A 19,209-nucleotide genomic window follows, 5' to 3' on the forward strand; every position below is an offset into this window, starting at 1 on the left:
CCCTTTTATCTTTTGTGAATGATTGGGCCTGTGAGGACTCGGCGTCGATATGGTTGGATATTGAGGCCTCCCAGGCAAAGTGTCCAAAGTGTCATTTCTGGACAAAATGAGGATATTTGCGGAACATTGCTGCAATCCAATAGTTATTAACACTGTCAAAGGGTGGAGGGCAATGAGACAGATTGAGGGTAAATGTCTAAAACATCTTTCCATACTCCTGTAGTTGGTATGACAGGTTTCCGGCTAGGGACAACGGATCCCATGTTTAAGTCCTGGGCAGATAGGGGAGTCTCTTGCTTGGGTGACCTGTTTGAAGATGAAATATTAGTGTCATTTGATGAAATAACTTGCAAGCATGGATTATCAAACTGGGATCTCTTCCATTTCTGTTTGATCAGAGATTTTATCCAAAAAGAGACTACACTTCTGAGCTCAGAACACTCTTTCAGTGAGGGAGTTTGGGGAGAGGTTCCACTGGTGACATCGAGCGATTACGGAAGGTCTGGAGAGAGAGTTGGGGTGGAGATCACTCCGGAAACATGGGAGGACATTTGTGAGAGTGTGAGGAAGAGTTCGATATGTAATAGGACCCATGCTATGCAGTTAAAGATTCTTCATCAGGCTCATCTGGCCCCAGATCGTCTTGCAAAGTTTAAGCAATGTTCCCCAAATGTAAAACAAATACGGGTACCCTCACTCTTTGTTTGTGGTCCTGCCATAAGCTCTGTACATACTGGAGTGCTGTGGCAGGAGTAATAGAAAGGGTCTTGGGGCCAGAAGTCAAGGTAGACACGGTTTCTCTTCTCCTGGGTTTGCAGAATTTATCTCCCTTAGGTATAGTTGGCAGAAAGCTTTTTAGCATCCTCACTTTTTGTGTGAGTAAGAACATTCTGATGTGCTGAGAACCCCCCAGGTCTGTCTGGCTGGCATAATTATGGAACACATTCCAATGGACTTTGGACCAGAAAACAGACAATTTTTATAAGACATGGTAGCCCTTTCTGAATTATTTGGACGTAGATCTGTCTGCCATTTTAATTCGGGCTTTTGTTTAGCCGTGGTGATTTGGTTTAATAAGCCTAACGTCCTGAGAGGAAGAATTTCGAGCAAACATGGGTTTAATAATTGATACGCTCGAAGGTTGAGAGCTGAGGTCTTGCTATGGTGAGCGGTGTTATTTATTTACGTATTTATTTATTGATGTGTAATGAGTGTAGTTGGGAGTTCTTTTGTAGAATAGTATAGTAGTTGGTTTATTGTTTATTGTTGTTTTTGTTGTTATAATGTTATATTTTCATATTTTTGTAATTTTCTAATATTGTAAGAAACATTTTTTCAAAAAAATATTTAAAATTAAACACTTCTCAATCTATCACTGTTTAAATAATATACTGCCATTCTGTCCTATCGAAGTGGAAATTTTCATATTTATCCACATAGATTGCATCTGCATTTGATATGCCATGATATCATGTACCTTACATAGTTTTCATGGTTAAAAATCACACAACACCAGGTTATAATCCAACAGGTTTATTTGGAAGCACTTTCAAAGCACTGCTCCTTCATCAGGTGGTCTGAATCATAGCTTTCATCCTATATATTGTTTCAATAAATTGTACAGTAAGAGTTCATGATGTCAATTTCTATTGAGGGTCGTGCTTTAAACATTGTTAGATAACGAACAGCAAGCTTTGTGAAGGTAGGGGAAAGTGATGGTGGGAAATAAAAAAAAATGACCAAAGTTTTTTTTAATACAGTAAGACAAAAACAAGTATGCATGATAATACCTCAAGAATATTGTTCTTCTAAACATTAACACTAAACGTTTTGCAGAAAAAAGTTGGACTCAAAAATGCAATCTTTACGCTCAACAAACGATAATTAGACCATTTCCAGGTCCTGATCCTGAGCCAAAAGAAATAGTCACAGTACATAACATTCAGAGAAGGCAGCTACTAATGGACAAGAGGGCAGTTTAGGCAGCTAGTTTACTGCTGAAATGAGAGCCCAATTTAATTGAACAATGACAGCTATTTGAAAGATGAAATTTAAGAATCAGAGAAAGAGAAGAGGGTTCAGAAGCCTGCCACTGAGATTAGGGTTGTCCTTCATCAAGCCCTCCTGAGGTTGTGAGGAAGGGTGGCTAAGTTCATTTCCCTATAATGCTGGTTTCCCCCATCCACTTTCCAGAAGCTGGAAGTAAAAGGGCTCCTAGCTGTAGAATGCAAGACTGAAGGTTGCTGAAACAAATAATCCACATAAAAGTAATCAAGAGGAACTGACAGTAGTTCCTTAAAAGTGTTCAGTGACCTTCTTTGTTCTGATGGAGTGAGTGCAATGAGAAACTCTAATACCCAGGATATACAAACTCAGGAAACAAACCAGCCTGATGATGCATGCTGCTCCTAAACATGGAAAAGTTCTATGGGAGAATTGTATCCCTCAGAATACTTATTGATCCATCAACAAGGTTCAGAGTTCCAGCACTGTTGAAGCCAAGCAAACACTGTTGCAGGCAGATTCTCCTGGATATTAGAAGGCCTTATTTTGTCTTTGCACAATGCCAAGGTGAGGGATATTACTAAAGGAGGACGGTCCAGATCACCACAGGTCACCACTGGCACTACAAGAGGGAAACAATGGAAATCATCAGATTGACTGTATGGGACCTAATCAGAGAAGAAGAAATAAGCATACCAAATTAGGTGAAAAAGATAGCAAAAAAAGGGTATGAAACACACTCTTCCAAGTATGACAGTTTGCCAAAAACTGCATTTCAAAGCCATCAGCACAGCAGACACAAAAGCTGGTTCCCATGAAGTCCTTCTACTGTCTCCCACAACTTCTGTCATGTCAAATATTAATGTCCTGTCAGAACAAGGAAGAAAGAAACTGAGGCAGCAGAGCTTGCACAGTCATATCCGACAAGCATGTTCTCCATTAAGTAGAAACACTCCTATTAGTGGGTCCATGAATGTGCTCGGCAGTATTGTATTTGGTGAAGGGAACAGCATGAGTGAGCAGGAAGAGATGAGAGAGATAGAGACAGCTGCGGGCAATCCCTTTCGGAGGATGGAGGCTAGACACAGCCATGGTCATTTGGGCACAGATGCTGTAATGAATGCATATGTCTCAGAGACCTCCATAGCAATGCATAACCATGGGCTGAGAATGGAGGCAACTATGCTGCTTATACGTGCCATATCTCAGGACTTTGAGTGCATAAGGTCAGCTCTTGAGAATGTAGCCTACCTCATGAAGAGCATTACGAATGGATGCTGGAGCACACACTGACATACACAGAATGCATACAAAACTTTGTAAACGGACCAGTCAATAGTTCTGGCAGTGCCCCAGTTGGTGCTCACCTCCATGTACAGTATACAGAGAAGAGTCCAAGGTAGATCTGAGGTAGTTACCATTGAGGGCAAAAGAACTTTCCCTTACGGTGTGGCAGATTTAACCTCAATTCCTCTGACTCAGGTGACCATTTATCCAGAAAGGCTTGAGACGGAGAGACTGCTCTCGCAATAATGCCAGTGCAGCAACCTTTGGAGAAGCTCCCATGAGAACAAGCAGGCTGCCTCCAGTAGGTCAGTGGTGTATATTTCGTTTGTAAGTGTGTACATTATCACTTGAAACACACTGTAAATATTGACATGATAGCAAACCTATGAGCTTCCATTTTCTTTTTAATACCAGGATCAGAGAGAGAAATAGTGAAGGCAATCGGAGTTCTTTGAAAAGTGAGTGTGAGATTGATAGATCATTCATTACCAGTTGCAACCTCAAAGGAAATTTTCTCACAGACTCCTGAAAATAAGTTATGGGCTTTGCTGTTTTGCTAGATTAGAAGGGCGCAACTGAAAAAACAACAGCATGGGTTCAACCCCCACCATGGCAGCTGATGGAATTTAAATTCAATTAATAAGCACATCTTATTACTAGTTAATTTCTCATAACTCAAGAATTATATGGACACACCGACCATTGGCTTGAGGGTGGTTACAGGATAAAAGGTTTACACAATCAATTTGCATGAATTGACTGATTCATTTTAATATATACAGAAATTTTATAAACAGAAAGGTTGACACCAAGATGATAAAAAGTTTACCAATTCCCTCTAAGACATTTTGGTCCAGTCCTCCTCCACTCAACATCTCCCCACACCTTCCAATGCAATCACAGACTGTGCAAAACCTGTCCATTTACCTCCTCCCTCCTCACTAATATTCCAGATGCACAGCTTCCAGGTGAAGCAGCAATCTACCTGCACTTCACTCAATCTAGTCTATTGTATTCAATGTCACAATATAATCTGCTATACATTAGGGAGTCATTTTGACATTCAATATCATTGTCATTAAATCTGCTATCAAAATCATGAGGTTACCAGTGTTAGAGCAGTCAATGATTTTTCATTATTTTTATTTTATTCTTTTATCAATTTTGTTGGAGCTGTGAACTGGGAACTGTCAGCTAAAGATAACTTTTGGACTGTGTTTAAAAGATTGTATTAAAAAGAAAACAGACCAAATGAGTTTTTGTTTCTTCATGAGACCAGTTCTGGAAGTTAATTGGTTCCTGATTAAAAGGTTCTGCACATGCTCATGACCAGAGAAGAGCATTATGTTGCACAGATTGTAGAAGTTGGCTATGAATGAGGTCAGTACCTGGAAATTGTTTCCAGCAAGTCTGGAAAATACATTATGTTCAGGCAGATGGCCGATATTGAATGGTAACGAGGATTTCATGAAGGAAACAATCCGTCAGGGAACAGTCAGAGTTTGAATTAGGTTTTGGACTGTGTTTTCTGTGAAAAGGAATCTGGCTGTTGATGCTACAGTATGAGATTTGCAAGCTTTTTGTCTAATCTGCTTTATCAACTCTTGGATGATCACATAATAGAAAGCTAATTTGTAAACATTATTACCTTTATCTGCATGAACTGTAAAAGGTAACCTAAATAGCACATTTACAAGAATAGGTATAAGTCATAACATGCATTCCAGCAACTCAAAAAGGTTCATTTGACAGCACCTTTCAAGCCCTTGAACTCTGCAACCCTGAAAGACAACAGCAACAAGTAGATGGGAACACCATTACCTGAAACTTAACCTCAAAGCCACAGAGCACCTTGCCTTGAGCTAGAATCACCATTCCTTTAATGCTATTCGGTTAAAAACTTCAAACTTCCCTCCAAAGAGTACAGTTAATTTACATATATCAGGGGGACTTCAACAGATCAGAATTCTGCTTGTCATCATCTGGGCTCAAAGGTAATTGAGGAGGAGCAGCAAATGCTGCCTTTGCAGTGATGCTTGCATTTCATGAAAGAATATTTTTAAAAGTAAACTAAACAGATTTTACAATAATCTAACAGCTTTATGGTCATTCCAATTCAATTTAAGTTCAAGGTTAAGTAGTAAAGTCAAATTTTCTATCTGCCATAGTGGAATGTTCTCTGGAGGAACATTGCAACGTCTTGATCAACCATGCAGTAAAAGATTTGAGAGAAAGTGAGGACTGCAGATTCTGGAGATCAGAGCTGAAAATGTGTTGCTGGAAAAGCGCAGCAGGTCAGGCAGCATCCAAGGAACAGGAGAATCGACGTTTCGGGCATAAGCCCTTCTTCAGGTTTCCTGAAGAAGGGCTTATGCCCGAAATGTCGATTCTCCTGTTCCTTGGATGCTGCCTGACCTGCTGCGCTTTTCCAGCAACACATTTTCATGCAGTAAAATAGTCAGCCTTTTCAGGAAGAAAAGGATACTGCAACCGAGAACAGCTTTCCCACACAGCTAGAAATAGGACATAGTTGAAATTAAGTGAATTAAGAGACTCACCTCTTGTGGTAGCTCTAATTTGGACCGGTCATCCTGCCCATTCGAATGTAAACCCATTAAGTAAGGAACAGGAGCATCTAAAAAATGAAGGAGCGATGCAGGGAGGATAGGGACATAGACATGCTGCCACTGACAGGGGAAGAGTATTGTAGTGATACTTTCTGCTACAGTCATCAGTCGCTGATAATCTGTTCATAAAAATACACAGCCATCGTTATTTTTAAGCCCACACAGTAATTTGCAACTTCATATTTGAGATAATATATTCAACACAATAGTCTTTCATTCAAACAGTAGCAAATATGGCTCCTTATAAACCTTGTTAAAAAATCCAAAAATCTTTTATTAAAATAATAAAACTAGCAATTTTTATAAAACTATAAATGACTTCTAAAAGTCTAATTATTGTATCACAATTTATAATCCAGTCTGTTAAGTGTGGGAGCCATCATATCAACACATTATAAACTCCATGGTACAGTACATTACATGAGGTGAAAAAAAACATATTGGAATGATTTCAGAGCTGTTGGCACAGACATAGGTGGAATGAAAATCCTGCATCACCTGATTTCTGGATAAGATTTCTGCATTGCAAAAATCTCAGCTGTCTTTGTTACGAGTTAAGGCATGACACTTTAGTTTTCAGGTCAATTCAGCCGTCAAAGGCATTTGCTAGCATTACTTCCAATAATGAATTACAATAAGAGAGGATTGGAGTAAGAGGAATGGAAGACATCCCACTTATAATAATAAAAAAATTATTATATATAACACACTTTATGTACACAAATCTTAATTCCTCTTATTATGGCATCATTCAATTTTGTCATGTCAAACTTCTGTGGAAAAAGTTTCTCTATTCTCACTACTAACTCCATACAATTACTCGTATTCATCAACTGATCATGAATAATTTATGAGTAAATTATTTATACAATCCTAACAGAGACAGAAGATCTCTACATCTGCATTATATAGACTGTATTCAGTAGTAGATTTTATAAACAAGAACTCCTCCCTGCTATAATTTCAGCTGTGAGCTAACTACTGCATGACAAAGGATAAAAGTGCACTTTTAAGGCACCAAGCGCATCATTCAGAAACAGAATATGTACAATTTTGATAAATCCACTGTTGTGCAGATAAACACTCTATAATTCTATACACAGGTTTCTTGATACAATAACAGGATAAAGAAGAGTTTTTAAGAAACACTTCAGCCAGATTGTTTTCAATGTCAGTAGGGTGATTGTCAGCATTTTATTTGTTATCAGAACAAATTTTTATTTGTTAACCTGGAAAAATCACCACCAAGTATCAATGTACACAATTTAAAAACCAATTCTGAAAATATTTTCCATATGTTATCATGTCAAACTGTGTACACCAACTTCCTCTGGGAGATAACACTTACATTAACAGGAAGTTTAATACAGGTCCTTGCTGGCTATTCAGAATGTTCAAATCTCACCAATTTATTTTAGATTGATTTTGTGTTGACCAAAACTTAAAGCAACCAATAAATACAGCAGAATAAAACTCTTTCCTGCACTGAGCACTCAGATTCATATTTGAAAATATCCAAGGCAAATGTTTCGTTCAAAATTGCTCAAGTTAAATGATCAAAGAATGCAAAATTTGCTATAAGATCATAACATTTAGAAACATAGGTTAGGCCATTCAGCTCATTGAATGGCAGAGCAGACTCAATCATTGGTGATAGGCTTTTCAGGCCCATTTTCCTGCTTTCCCCCTAATCTTTGATCACCTTGATACTCAAGAACTTATTTCTGTTTTAAATATTCTTAATGATCTGGCTTCCACAACCTTCTAATGGCAATGGATTCACAGACTGACCATTCTCTGGCAAAATAAGTTTCTCCATATCCCCGTTCGAGATGGTTTTCCCTTATATTCTAAGGCTGTAACCTCAGGTCCTCATCTCTCTTGCCAATGGAAATATCTTCCCGATGACCACTGTATCCAGGTTGTTCAATCAGATCCCCCTTCACCCTTTTAAACTCCATCAAGTATAGTCCCAGAATCTTCAAATGTTCCTCATATGTTAAGCCTTTCATTCCTGGGATCATTCTCATGAACAGCCTCTGACCCATTCCAGGGCCAATACATCTTTCCTGAGGTATGGGGCCCAAAATTGTTCACAATACTTTAAATGTGGTCTGACCAGAGCCTAATAAAGCCTCAAAAGTACATCCTTACTTTTATATTCTAGTCCTTTCGAGATGAATGATAACATGTATTTGCCTTCCTATCTACCAACTCAACCTGCAAGTTTACCTTAAAATCCTAGTCCAGGTTTCTCTTAAGTCCCTTTGCACTTGCAATTTCTCAATTTTCTCCCCATTTAGAAAATAGTCCATGCTTCTATTCTTCCTACCGAAGTGCAGAATCTCACACTGTATTGTATTTCATCTGCCACTTCTTTGCCCACCCTCTTAACCTGTCTAAATCTTTCGGCAGCCTCCCCTACCTCCTCAGTACTAACTGCCCCTCCACACATCTTTGTTTCATCTGCAAACTTAGCCAGAATGCCCTCAGTTCCTTCATCCAGATCATCAATGTATAAAAAGTGAAAGGTTGTGGTCCCAACACCGACTGTTGTGGAACACCACTAGATGTCGGCTTCCAACCCGAGAAGGACTCTTTTATTGCCACTTGCAAGTTTGATTCAGTTTGCTTACTTTAAATAATTAAATAATGTAGCACGGAGGCTGCATTTGTAAGATCCCTATCAAAAGTAGAACTTATATTTAAACTTTTGGATGCTATTCAGCTCACATGAATCCTGTCATCAGCTGGTAAATATAGTTCTCATAATGTTTCAATATAGGGTACCATAGACAATTAAATGATGGATACAGAGCTTGGTGTGTTAATTATTGATGATATATCCAATTACCAAGAATCACAAAAATCTTAATAGTGTGTGCTTTCAGAATACAGTTTAGTATCCAAGTATTCACATATTTCACTCCAAATTACACAACTTTGAGAAGTCATTGCAGCTTTAAAACTTAAGTTATTCACAACCACAAATCCATCTTTTGTTTGCTGTGTCATAAACAAAAACAAAGCTGGTAAAGTAGGTCTAGGTTTTAGAAAGTGTCAAAATAAGTGCAAACTGAACAACAGGACTTGAGATTTTCAATTTAACATGATCATAGATGAAGAAGATAGAAAAGCAGTGGGTGCCTTTTTTTTTGGCTTTACCCAAATACTGGTGGGTAAAATAAAGGAAAATCCAAAAGGTAGTTTATAAATATATTAAGGGCAACAGAATAAACAGAAAAAGATTAGGACCCATTAGGGGCAAAGTGGCAAACTGTGAATGGATCCAGAAGACATAGGTGAGGTTAAATGAGTAATTTGCACCTACATTCACTATAATGACAATATAGGCATAGAAATCAGACAGGAGGACTGTGATATAGTTGACCAAATTACTATTAAGAGTCAGGAGATATTTATGATTTTAGCCGGCTTAAAATTGGTTAAATTTCTCTAGGCCTGAATGGCACATATCCCAGGGTGCTGTCAGTGTAGTGGGTGGAGATGACAGGGGCAACTGTGTTAATTTTCAAATCCTGTCTGAACGTAGGAAAGATGTTAAAGGCCTGGAGGACAATTAATGTACCATCATTTAAGAGTAGGAATAATCCAGGGAACTACAAATCTGTGACTTTAACAAATGGGATAAAATTCTGATGACAGAATTAATTTCCACTCAGGCAAGAAATAATCAAGGATAACCAGCAAAGCTTTTAAGGAAAGAGATAATGTCTGACAGTTTTTTTGAAGTGATGGCGAGGTGCGTCAATGAGGGTAGTGTAGCTGATGTAATCCACATGAATTTCAGTGAGGATTTTAACAGGATGTCACATGGGAGACTTGTCAAGATGATAAGTCCATAGGAAACCATGACAACTTATAAAATTGTATCCAAAATTGACTTAGTGTCAGGATGCATAGGGTGATTGTCGAAGATTATTTGTGTGGCTGGAAACCTGTATCCAATATCCACTGAAGAGTTTGATGCCAGGTCCTTTGCTGTTTTAGGGTACATTAATGATCTAGACACAAGTGTAGGAAATTTGATCATTAAATTCACAGATGACAAAACTTGGTGGTAATCGCAAGGAGGAAAGCCTAAGACTAGATGGTGATAATAAAAGGTTGGTCAGACGGACTGAACCATGGCAAATGGAATTTCATTTGGAAAAGTTTGAGGTGTTACATCTTGGGAGAACTAACAAGACAAAAGAAATACACAATGAATGGTAGGACCCTAGGATATACAGAGGAATCCTGGTATTCATGTTGACAGATCCTTGAAGGCAATAGGATAGGTGGTGGAGGCAGTAAATAGGATATTTGCCTTTACTATTTCAGGCATTGAATACAAGGGCAAGGAGGTTATGATGGAGCTGTACAAGATGTTATTTAGGCCACAGCTACAGTAATGTGTGCAATTGTGGTCACCATAGTATAGGAAGCATATGATTGCTTTAGAAAGAGTGCAGAAGAGATTTATCAGGATATTGTCGGGAGCATTTCAGCTATAAAGAGATAGATAGGCTAGAGTTGTTTTCCTTGGAACAGAGATGGCTGAAGGGTGACCTGAATTAAGTAAGCATTGGCTAGATAAGACTTTTTTTCGCCCTTACTTCAGAGATCAACAATCAGGGGCGTAAGGTGCAGGATGGTCAGAGGGAATTTAAGAAAGATTTTTTTCCAGTCAAACAGTAGTGGATATCTGGACCTCACTGCCTGAAAGATAGAGGCAGGAACCATCACAACATTTAAGTATTTAGATGAACACTTGAAAAGCCAGTAGTATGCAAGGCTTCAGGCAAAGTGTTGAAAAATGAAATTAGATTAGATAGGTGCTTGATGACCAGCACATACACAATAGGCTGAAGGGCCTTTTCCCATACTGTATGATTCTATGATGTAAATATCTACATCATCTGTTGTCAGGATGATGACATTATTTTCTATTTGCATTGATATTTGGTTTAAAAACCAAAAAAAAAGTCGTATCTTTCAAAATTGCTATGAAGTAGCACTGTTTTTGTTTAAATTAGGATTCATCTTGCAAATCATTAAAATATTCCATGCTCTCATGGTTCAGGTACAAACTGATTTACAAACTTCTAGCTTTCAAACTTTGTTTTGACTGAGAATTAAGTAATACTATACAAGGCAACTGGGGTACTATAAGTTATAAATGTCATGTTAGGAAAACAAACAAAGGCATTATTAATGAGATTCAACATGCACTGCCCAGTACGGTCTCCTTCATTGCTGAGCACTCGCTGTTGTCACCTTATATAAATTTAAAATTTAAGAAAGCTCAACAATGGAAAATTAAAACTGAACTGTATCTCTTTTTTAAATGTACTAATTGACTGAGTATTCACAGCTCTCAAAAGTGATGAATTCTGAAATTTTGCAACCTTTTGAACTTTTTTTAAAACATCACTCTGAAATACCAATCCTTTATTCCAAGATACAGATACCATTTTCTAGATTCCCCAACCAAAAACATTTTATCAGCATTTACCTCGTAATACCCCTTAGCAACTTTTACTATGTTTCAATTAAATCACTTCTCATTCTTCTAAACCCCAGGGAACATAGGCCTAGACTACTCAATCACTCCTCACATGACAATCTCCTCAACCCAGGAACCATTCTAGTAAATCCTTGTTGCAGTCTTCCACAGCAAGTATGTCAGTCATCAGGTACTATGCATAGTATTTAAGGTTTGGTTCATCAATGCCTGTACTTAATTTGTACTAAATCATAGAATTCCTATTGTGTAAGCCGCAAGCCCATTGAGTCTACACCAACCCTCCAAAAAGCATTCCACCCAGACCCACCACCCCACCTTCCCTATCCCTGTAACTCTGCATTTCCTGTGCTTAATCCATCCAGCCTGCATATCCCTGAACACTATGCCAATCCACCTCACCTGCACATCTTGGACGGTGGGAGGAAACAGAGAACCCAAAGGAAACCCATGCAGACACGAGGAGAATGTCTGTGTGGAGTTTGCACAATCGCGCCAAGGTGAAATTGAACCAGGGTCCCTGGCGCTGTGAGGCAATAGTACGAACCACTGGGTTACCATGGAACCCTAATACTTGCACTATTAATTTAAATTAATTCAAAAACAAAACAAAGCTGTCCAAAATAATTTTAATTAAAATCTTTAATATACTGATAATAATCTTTGAGGAGAAAGTGAGGACTGCAGATGCTGGAGATCAGAGCTGAAAATGTGTTGCTGGAAAAGGGCTTATGCCCGAAACGTCGATTCTCCTGTTCCTTGGATGCTGCCTGACCTGCTGCGCTTTTCCAACAACACATTTTCAGCTCTGATCTCCAGCATCTGCAGTCCTCACTTTCTCCTCGAAGATTTTAACCTACTGCCAATCCTCTTATAAGGATGCCTTCCTTGAAGAAGCTCTCTTCCTCCCGATTCCTGAAGAAGGGCTTATGCCCGAAACGTCGATTCTCCTGTTCCTTGGATGCTGCCTGACCTGCTGCGCTCTTCCAGCAACACATTTTCAGCTCTGATAATAATCTTTAACAACTTTAGTAATCCCAAGTCTCCATACTGAAACCAAATTCTGTAATCTCATTCCCTAGCCCATCTTAGAAATTTTTGAACTGAATTTCTTCCTTTGGCTGTTTGCAACTTTGGTGTCAGACTTGACTGAGATGAACTTCCAACCTCTTTTTCACGTCATTGTTCCCAACTGCTCCTTTCTCAACTCATCTGCTGCAGAAAACCTTATGTTTTTGTTACATAGAACATAGAACAGTACAGTACAGAACAGGCCCTTCAACCCACGATGTTGTACCGACCATTGATCCTCATGTATGCACCCTCAAATTTCTGTGACCATATGCATGTCCAGCAGTCTCTTAAATGTCCCGAAAAAAGTCTGAGCTCAGTCAACCTCTCTTCATAAGATAAACCCTCCAATCCAGGCAGCAACCTGGTAAACCTCCTCTGAACCCTCTCCAAAGCATCCACATCTTTCCTATAATAGGGTGACCAGAACTGGACACGGTATTCCAAGTGTGGTCTAACCAAAGTTTTATAGAGCTGCAACAAGATCTCACGACTCTTAAACTCAATCCCCCTGTTAATGAAAGCCAAAACACCATATGCTTTCTTAACAACCCTGTCCACTTGGATGGCCATTTTAAGGGATCTATGTACCTGCACACCAAGATCCCTCTGTTCCTCCACACTGCTAAGAATCCTTTCCTTAATCCTGTACTCAGCTTTCAAATTCGACCTTCCAAGATGCATCACCTCGCATTTATCCAGGTTGAACTCCATCTGCCACCACTCAGCCCATTTCTGCATCCTGTCAATGTCCTGCTGCAGCCTACAACAGTCCTCTATACTGGCAACGACACCTCCAACCTTTGTGTCGTCTGCTAACTTGCTGACCCATCCTTCAATCCCCTCATCCAAGTCATTAATAAAAATTACAAACAGTAGAGGCCCAAGGACAGAGCCCTGTGGAACACCACTCACCACTGACTTCCAGGCAGAATATTTTTCTTCTACGACCACTCGCTGTCTTCCCTTGGCCAGCCAATTCTGTATCCAGATAGCCAAGTTCCCCTGTATCCCATTCCTCCTGACCTTCTGAATGAGCCTACCATGGGGAACCTTATCAAATGCCTTGCTGAAGTCCATATACACCACATCCACAGCTCGACCCTCATCAACCTTTCTAGTCACATATTTAAAGAACTCGATAAGATTTGTGAGGCATGACCTACCCCTCACAAAGCCATGTTGACTGCATTTAATCAAGCCATGCTCTTCCAGATGGTCATAAATCCTATCCCTCAGAATCCTTTCTAACACCTTGCAGATGACAGACGTGAGACTTACTGGTCTGTTACCTCTATACTTGGCTATTCAAGTACATTTATGGCTGGTTTCCACATTCCACACTCCATTAATTGCACTCGATTCACACTCATCCAAACATGCTGCCAATGTCTTAACAGACTCTAAGATCCACTGATCTATCACCCGCACTGGCTGATCTTCATTGATCCCTAGTCAACCAACAATTTTAAGCTGTTATTGTTATTTTCAAATAGTTCCAATGGTCTAATTCCTTCCTATCTTTGCAAACTTCTATATACTCACTAACTTCAAAGATATCTGCACCCCCTCAATTATATTTTCTTGACTATCCCTAGTTTTAATCAGTTCAATCATAACATAAAAAAGTGTGGTGCTGGAAAAGCACAGCCGGTCAGGCAGCATCTGATGAGCAGGAGAGTTGACGTTTTGAGCATAAGCTCTCCATCAGGAATGGGGGGTGGGAGCCCAAGGGACCTGAGACATAAATGGAAGTGTGGGGGTGGAGCTAGGGGAGGTATCTGGGAATATAACAGGCAGATAGAGGTGGGTGGGTGAGTGATGGTGATAGTGGAGGATGGAGCGGATAGGTGGGAAGGAAAATGGACAGGTAGGACAGTTCAAGAGGGCAGTGCTGAGACGTAAAGTTGGATGTGGGATAAAGTGCCGGGAATGGAGGGTGGGTTGATGGCGGGGGGGGGGGGGGAACACCTAAAGAGGTAGTTGCAGAGGGAATGGACTCTGCAGACCACAGATAGGGGTGGGAGGGAAATATATTCCAGAGAGACCATTCTCTCCATGGATATGGTCTCCACTCTCGACATCTTCTCTTGCCACTGCAAGGGGTGTAAAACCTGCACCCACACTTCCCACCTCACCTCCATCCAAGGCCCCAAAGTATCTTTCCACATCCAACAGAGATTTTCCTGCACCTCCAAACACCTCATCTACTGTACCCGTTGCTCTCAAATGTGGTCTCCTCTACATTGGGGAGACAGGATGCAAACTTGCAGAACGTTTCAGGGTACATCTCCGGGACACACGCACCAATCAGCCCCACCGCCCTGTGGTCGAACACTTCAACTCCCCCTCCCACTCCGCCAAAGACCTGCAAGTCTTGGACCTCCTCCACAGCCAAATTCTTGCCACCGAACATCTGGAGGAAGAACAACTTATCTTCTGCCCTGGGACTGCCAACCACACAGGATCAATGTCGATTTCACCAGTTTCCTGATCACCCCTCCCCCCACCTTATCCCAGATTCAACCCTCAAACTTCCCACCTATCCGCTCCACCCACCACTCCAACCTAACACCATCACCCCCCACATCCATCTCCCTATTACATGCCACCTACATTCCCCCCAGCTCCACCTCCCTCCCATTTATCTCTCAGCCCCCTTGGGCCCCCACCCCACATTCCTGAAGAAGAGTTTATGCTCGAACTGTCAACTCCCCTGATCCTAGGATGCTGCCTAACCAGCTGTGCTTTTCCAGCACCACACCTTTTGCCTCTGGATCTGCAGCACCTGCAGTCCTCACGTTCTGCTCAACCATAGAGTGGCAATGCCTTCAGTTGCCTAGGCCTTAAGGCTTTGGAATGCCTTTCCTATATCTCATCAACTCTCTTTCCTCAAGACATATCCCCCTCTACATCCTTAGTATCAAATTGTGCTTCTTTGCATGTTTTATTACATTCAAGATGCTATATAAAAATAAGTTGTTACTTACTTGGAGCTGAAAAGAAAGAAAAATTAGGCACAAGTAATTTCAAGGTAATACCTTGTTCAGCAGTCAGAAATAAAACTGAAGGTGAAGACTGAATGAGGCATTAGTTTGAAACAAAGCATTGAAATTTTTACATTAAATTACATAGTTCATAGCAAGGATCATTACAAACATAGCACAAATCCAGGCTTTTAGTCCAAACAGGTCATTGCCAGGGTTAGTGCTCACATCAAATCTGCCCATCCTTCTTTATCCAATCCCATCAACATAGTCAATTCCTTTCCACTGAATTTCTTTTTATTCCCGCTTCCCTTTTAATACATTGAGTTATTTAAACTCTTCATGGTATCAAGTTCAATATTTTGCAGCTCTCTGTGTAATGAAGTTTCTCCTGAATTCATTATTGTTTATGAGTGACATATTATATTTATACCAATACTGTAGATTGCTATATACATTGAAGTGTCAAAGCCCTTTGAAAAATGGAGATCTACTTTTACATAGAGTATAATGTGAACCATCAGTGCTGTTGTACAGCATATGAAAAAATTAACACCAGTTTAAAATTAATTCGACATTAACATTTTATGAAATAAATTCATTGCAAGGAAACCTTTAACTTTCACCAAAAGATTAAAAACTGTTAAATTCATCATCTTTGCTGTTCACACAAAGAGTTAACTGAATTCAGAGTTGCTGTGGCTATGGCACCATGATAAGAATTGCTCTCAAGATCAGATTTGGTCCTTTCACTTTCAGAATCATCCCTCCACAAATATCATCTTCCCCTCCCACCAAAGAATTTGCAATTCCACACTTTTTGAATGCTCTATTAACAGCTTGTGCATTCGTAGCATTCCACAAATTGATGAAGCAAACACACAAACATGCAAGTCTATTTCCAATCTTTGAGAAGGGTTTTTCTCCTACAATTACTTACTTGGTCTATTTGGTTCAAACATGATCCTTGAATCGCTTGTCAAGGCATAAATCCAAAGATTGAACTCTAGATCCTTAGTATAAAAACAATTTGGGTTATATTTCTGAATGGAATCAAAATATATCACGTCCTAATATCCAGAGGGAAACGGATTTCCTTGCACATCGAGAATTTGAGGTTATCAGAAGTAGATGGGAATCGAATTCAAACCATATCACATCAGCCATGATCTTATTGAACAAAAAAGCAAACTCAAGGGATTGAAGAGCCTATTGTGCTCTAAATGTGTATGTTTAGATGCTACCAGAATGCCTATTCTACACATGATCAATTCACAACATCATTCGATCCTCAACCACTCAACTGTTGTCATGAACACACAAAATTGTCTGCAGGGAAACTGAACCTTCTACATGTTGTTACGTTTGAGAACTTACTGCAGCCTTTTAGTTCTGTCAGCCATGGAAACTAGAGTCACCTTGAATCTTGGTGAGGTGATGGCCTACGGGTATCATCGTGAGACTGTTAAGGCAAAAACCCTAGTAATGTTCTGAGGACTTGGGTTTGAATCCTGCATAAAATCATGAAGGGCATAGATAAGGTGAATAACAAAGGTATTTTCCTTGGGTGGGGCAGTATAAAACTAGGGAGTATATTTTTTAAGATGAGAGGAGAAAGATTTTAAAAAGACACAAGGGGCAATTTCTTTACACAGAGAATGATTCATGTGTGGAATGAACTTCTAGAGGAAGTGGTGGATGTTACAACATTTAAAAGACATTTGGACAGGTACATGAATAGGAAAGGTTGAGAGGGATATGGGCCAAATACTGGCAAATGGAACTTGTTTAGCTTGGTAAACCTGGTCAGCATGGACAAGTTGAGCCAAGGGTCTTTTTCCATGTGACAAGACTCACATGACATTTGACTCCAGACCTACAACAATGTGGTTGACACTTAACTGCCCTCAGAGTAATTAGGGATGGGTAATAAATGACCAGTCATGCCCACATCCCATGAATAAACAAAAACATAATTCTTACATCCTGGGCTTTCATTAGAATGGTTTTCAAACCTTTCCACACCACAGGTCTTGATGGACATATTGAAATTCAGAGGCATCTCATTCATGTTGCTAATGTGACAAGTGAATACTTATGCTTTTGCTGCAATCTAATCAAAATTTGTAATTCTGGCATAGAGATCTCTGAGCAATCTTGACCTTCTGCAACAACACCAAAAATTTACTTTACGCAAAGATACCACTCCAACTCACTGCTGCTTTGAAATCTTTGCTAGATTCAGGGTTTGATTTAGTTCACTTAAGTGCATTCTTCTCTGTGGTAATGTAACCATACAGGTGTTCAAGCACATATTCTGATATATACTTTTCAAGATTATGTTATTGGCTACCCCTGATCTCATGCCACATTTGATCTTGATATCTTGTTCCATTCTTTCTCCAGTTTTTCATTAACACCAATTTTGTTCACTGCCATATAGTTATTTGGCAAGTTAGCAAATATTATAACATTTAATTCAAAAACAGCTTAATATCTTGTTGTTTTTATTAGAACACATCTCTATTCATCAGTACAAATGGTCTGCTCTACATAGGTGTCTTTAAAATTAATGTGTTTCCTTGGTAACACAGCAGCCCCCACTCTGATCTCATGCATCAATCCTAAAAAGGTGAAATAATATATGTCTTGTTTAGTTAAAAAATTGGAGCCAATTCTTAATGAAAGTATAGCATTTCACAGCAGCAAAATCATTGTTTGGGGGTGGGAATTCAACATGATTCATTAAGTAGAAGTCAAAAGATGATTTGTGGCACCAGAAAAATCAGGCTATTTTATATGCCAGATCAACATATACTGTACAATCTATAGTAGTTGTGGTCTGCTCAGTAAGTGGAATTATCTTCTCTCCACCTAACCCATAAAACCCATTCATAAATGTGAGATCTTTTAATAGGTCATTCCTCAATCTTCCCTTTTCAGGGTAGATCCAGACTTTTCAAATGTTATTAAACAGGTATAATCCCAGTTCTAAGATCATTCAGGTAATTATTTTTTGCGCCTTCCACCCTTATCACCATATGCTGCACATAATATTGAGACTGGAACTGTTCACAGTACTCCATATGTGGCCTAGCCAAATTTTCTTACACATTAACTTTAGCTTGTGTTTTTTAATACTATACTTGTAAAAATTAGATCCAGTGCCTTGTTTCTTTTTTAATCTGTATCACTACTATGATTACTCTATGATGGGAAGACGATGGACAAGGAGAAGGCTAGCTTGGAATTAAACATCATTTTTGATCTGTTAGGACGAATAGCTGTTTCTGTACTGTAAATACTTTTTAATAGAGTGATCTGTTTGCAAATCTTCCTGATAAAGTCTTTAGTGTCATATTTTCTTCAATAACACAGTTTCTAAAACCTATATAGATATCCAGATCAGTAAATGTATTTAGCAGTCTTGCCACAAAGAATTTGACTTCATATTTTTCTCTATAAACTTGTATTGGCTACTTACCCCTAAAACCTAATTGCTTGTTCACATTTCCCAAATACTGAACTACAAAAGCAATCATTCCAACATTCACAAATGAAGCTGCAGTAGAACATTATTTAAACGATTCCATCACACACTGCAGCATAGAAAAACTACAAAGAGCTAAGGAAAATCACCTATACAGTGTATTCAAAAAGAATTGATACCAATGAACACAGTCCACTGTTTTCACAACAAACTCAA

The 19,209-nt window shown here is 39.3% G+C and overlaps 1 protein-coding gene across 6 annotated transcripts in view; it reads right to left on the reverse strand.

The window, feature by feature from the left end:
• LOC122557812 (DENN domain-containing protein 5A-like) overlaps positions 1–19,209 on the reverse strand; it is a 264,214-nt gene that overhangs the window by 176,098 nt on the left and 68,907 nt on the right. For all 6 annotated transcript variants that reach the window (XM_043705881.1, XM_043705880.1, XM_043705882.1 and 3 more), the window contains one exon: positions 5,850–6,037. In XM_043705881.1, the coding sequence (XP_043561816.1) occupies positions 5,850–6,037 (188 nt within the window). The remainder of the gene's footprint in view (positions 1–5,849; positions 6,038–19,209) is intronic.

This window comes from Chiloscyllium plagiosum, chromosome 16 (assembly GCF_004010195.1).
Source record: "Chiloscyllium plagiosum isolate BGI_BamShark_2017 chromosome 16, ASM401019v2, whole genome shotgun sequence".
In the NCBI taxonomy this organism is placed as follows: Eukaryota; Metazoa; Chordata; class Chondrichthyes; order Orectolobiformes; family Hemiscylliidae; genus Chiloscyllium; species Chiloscyllium plagiosum.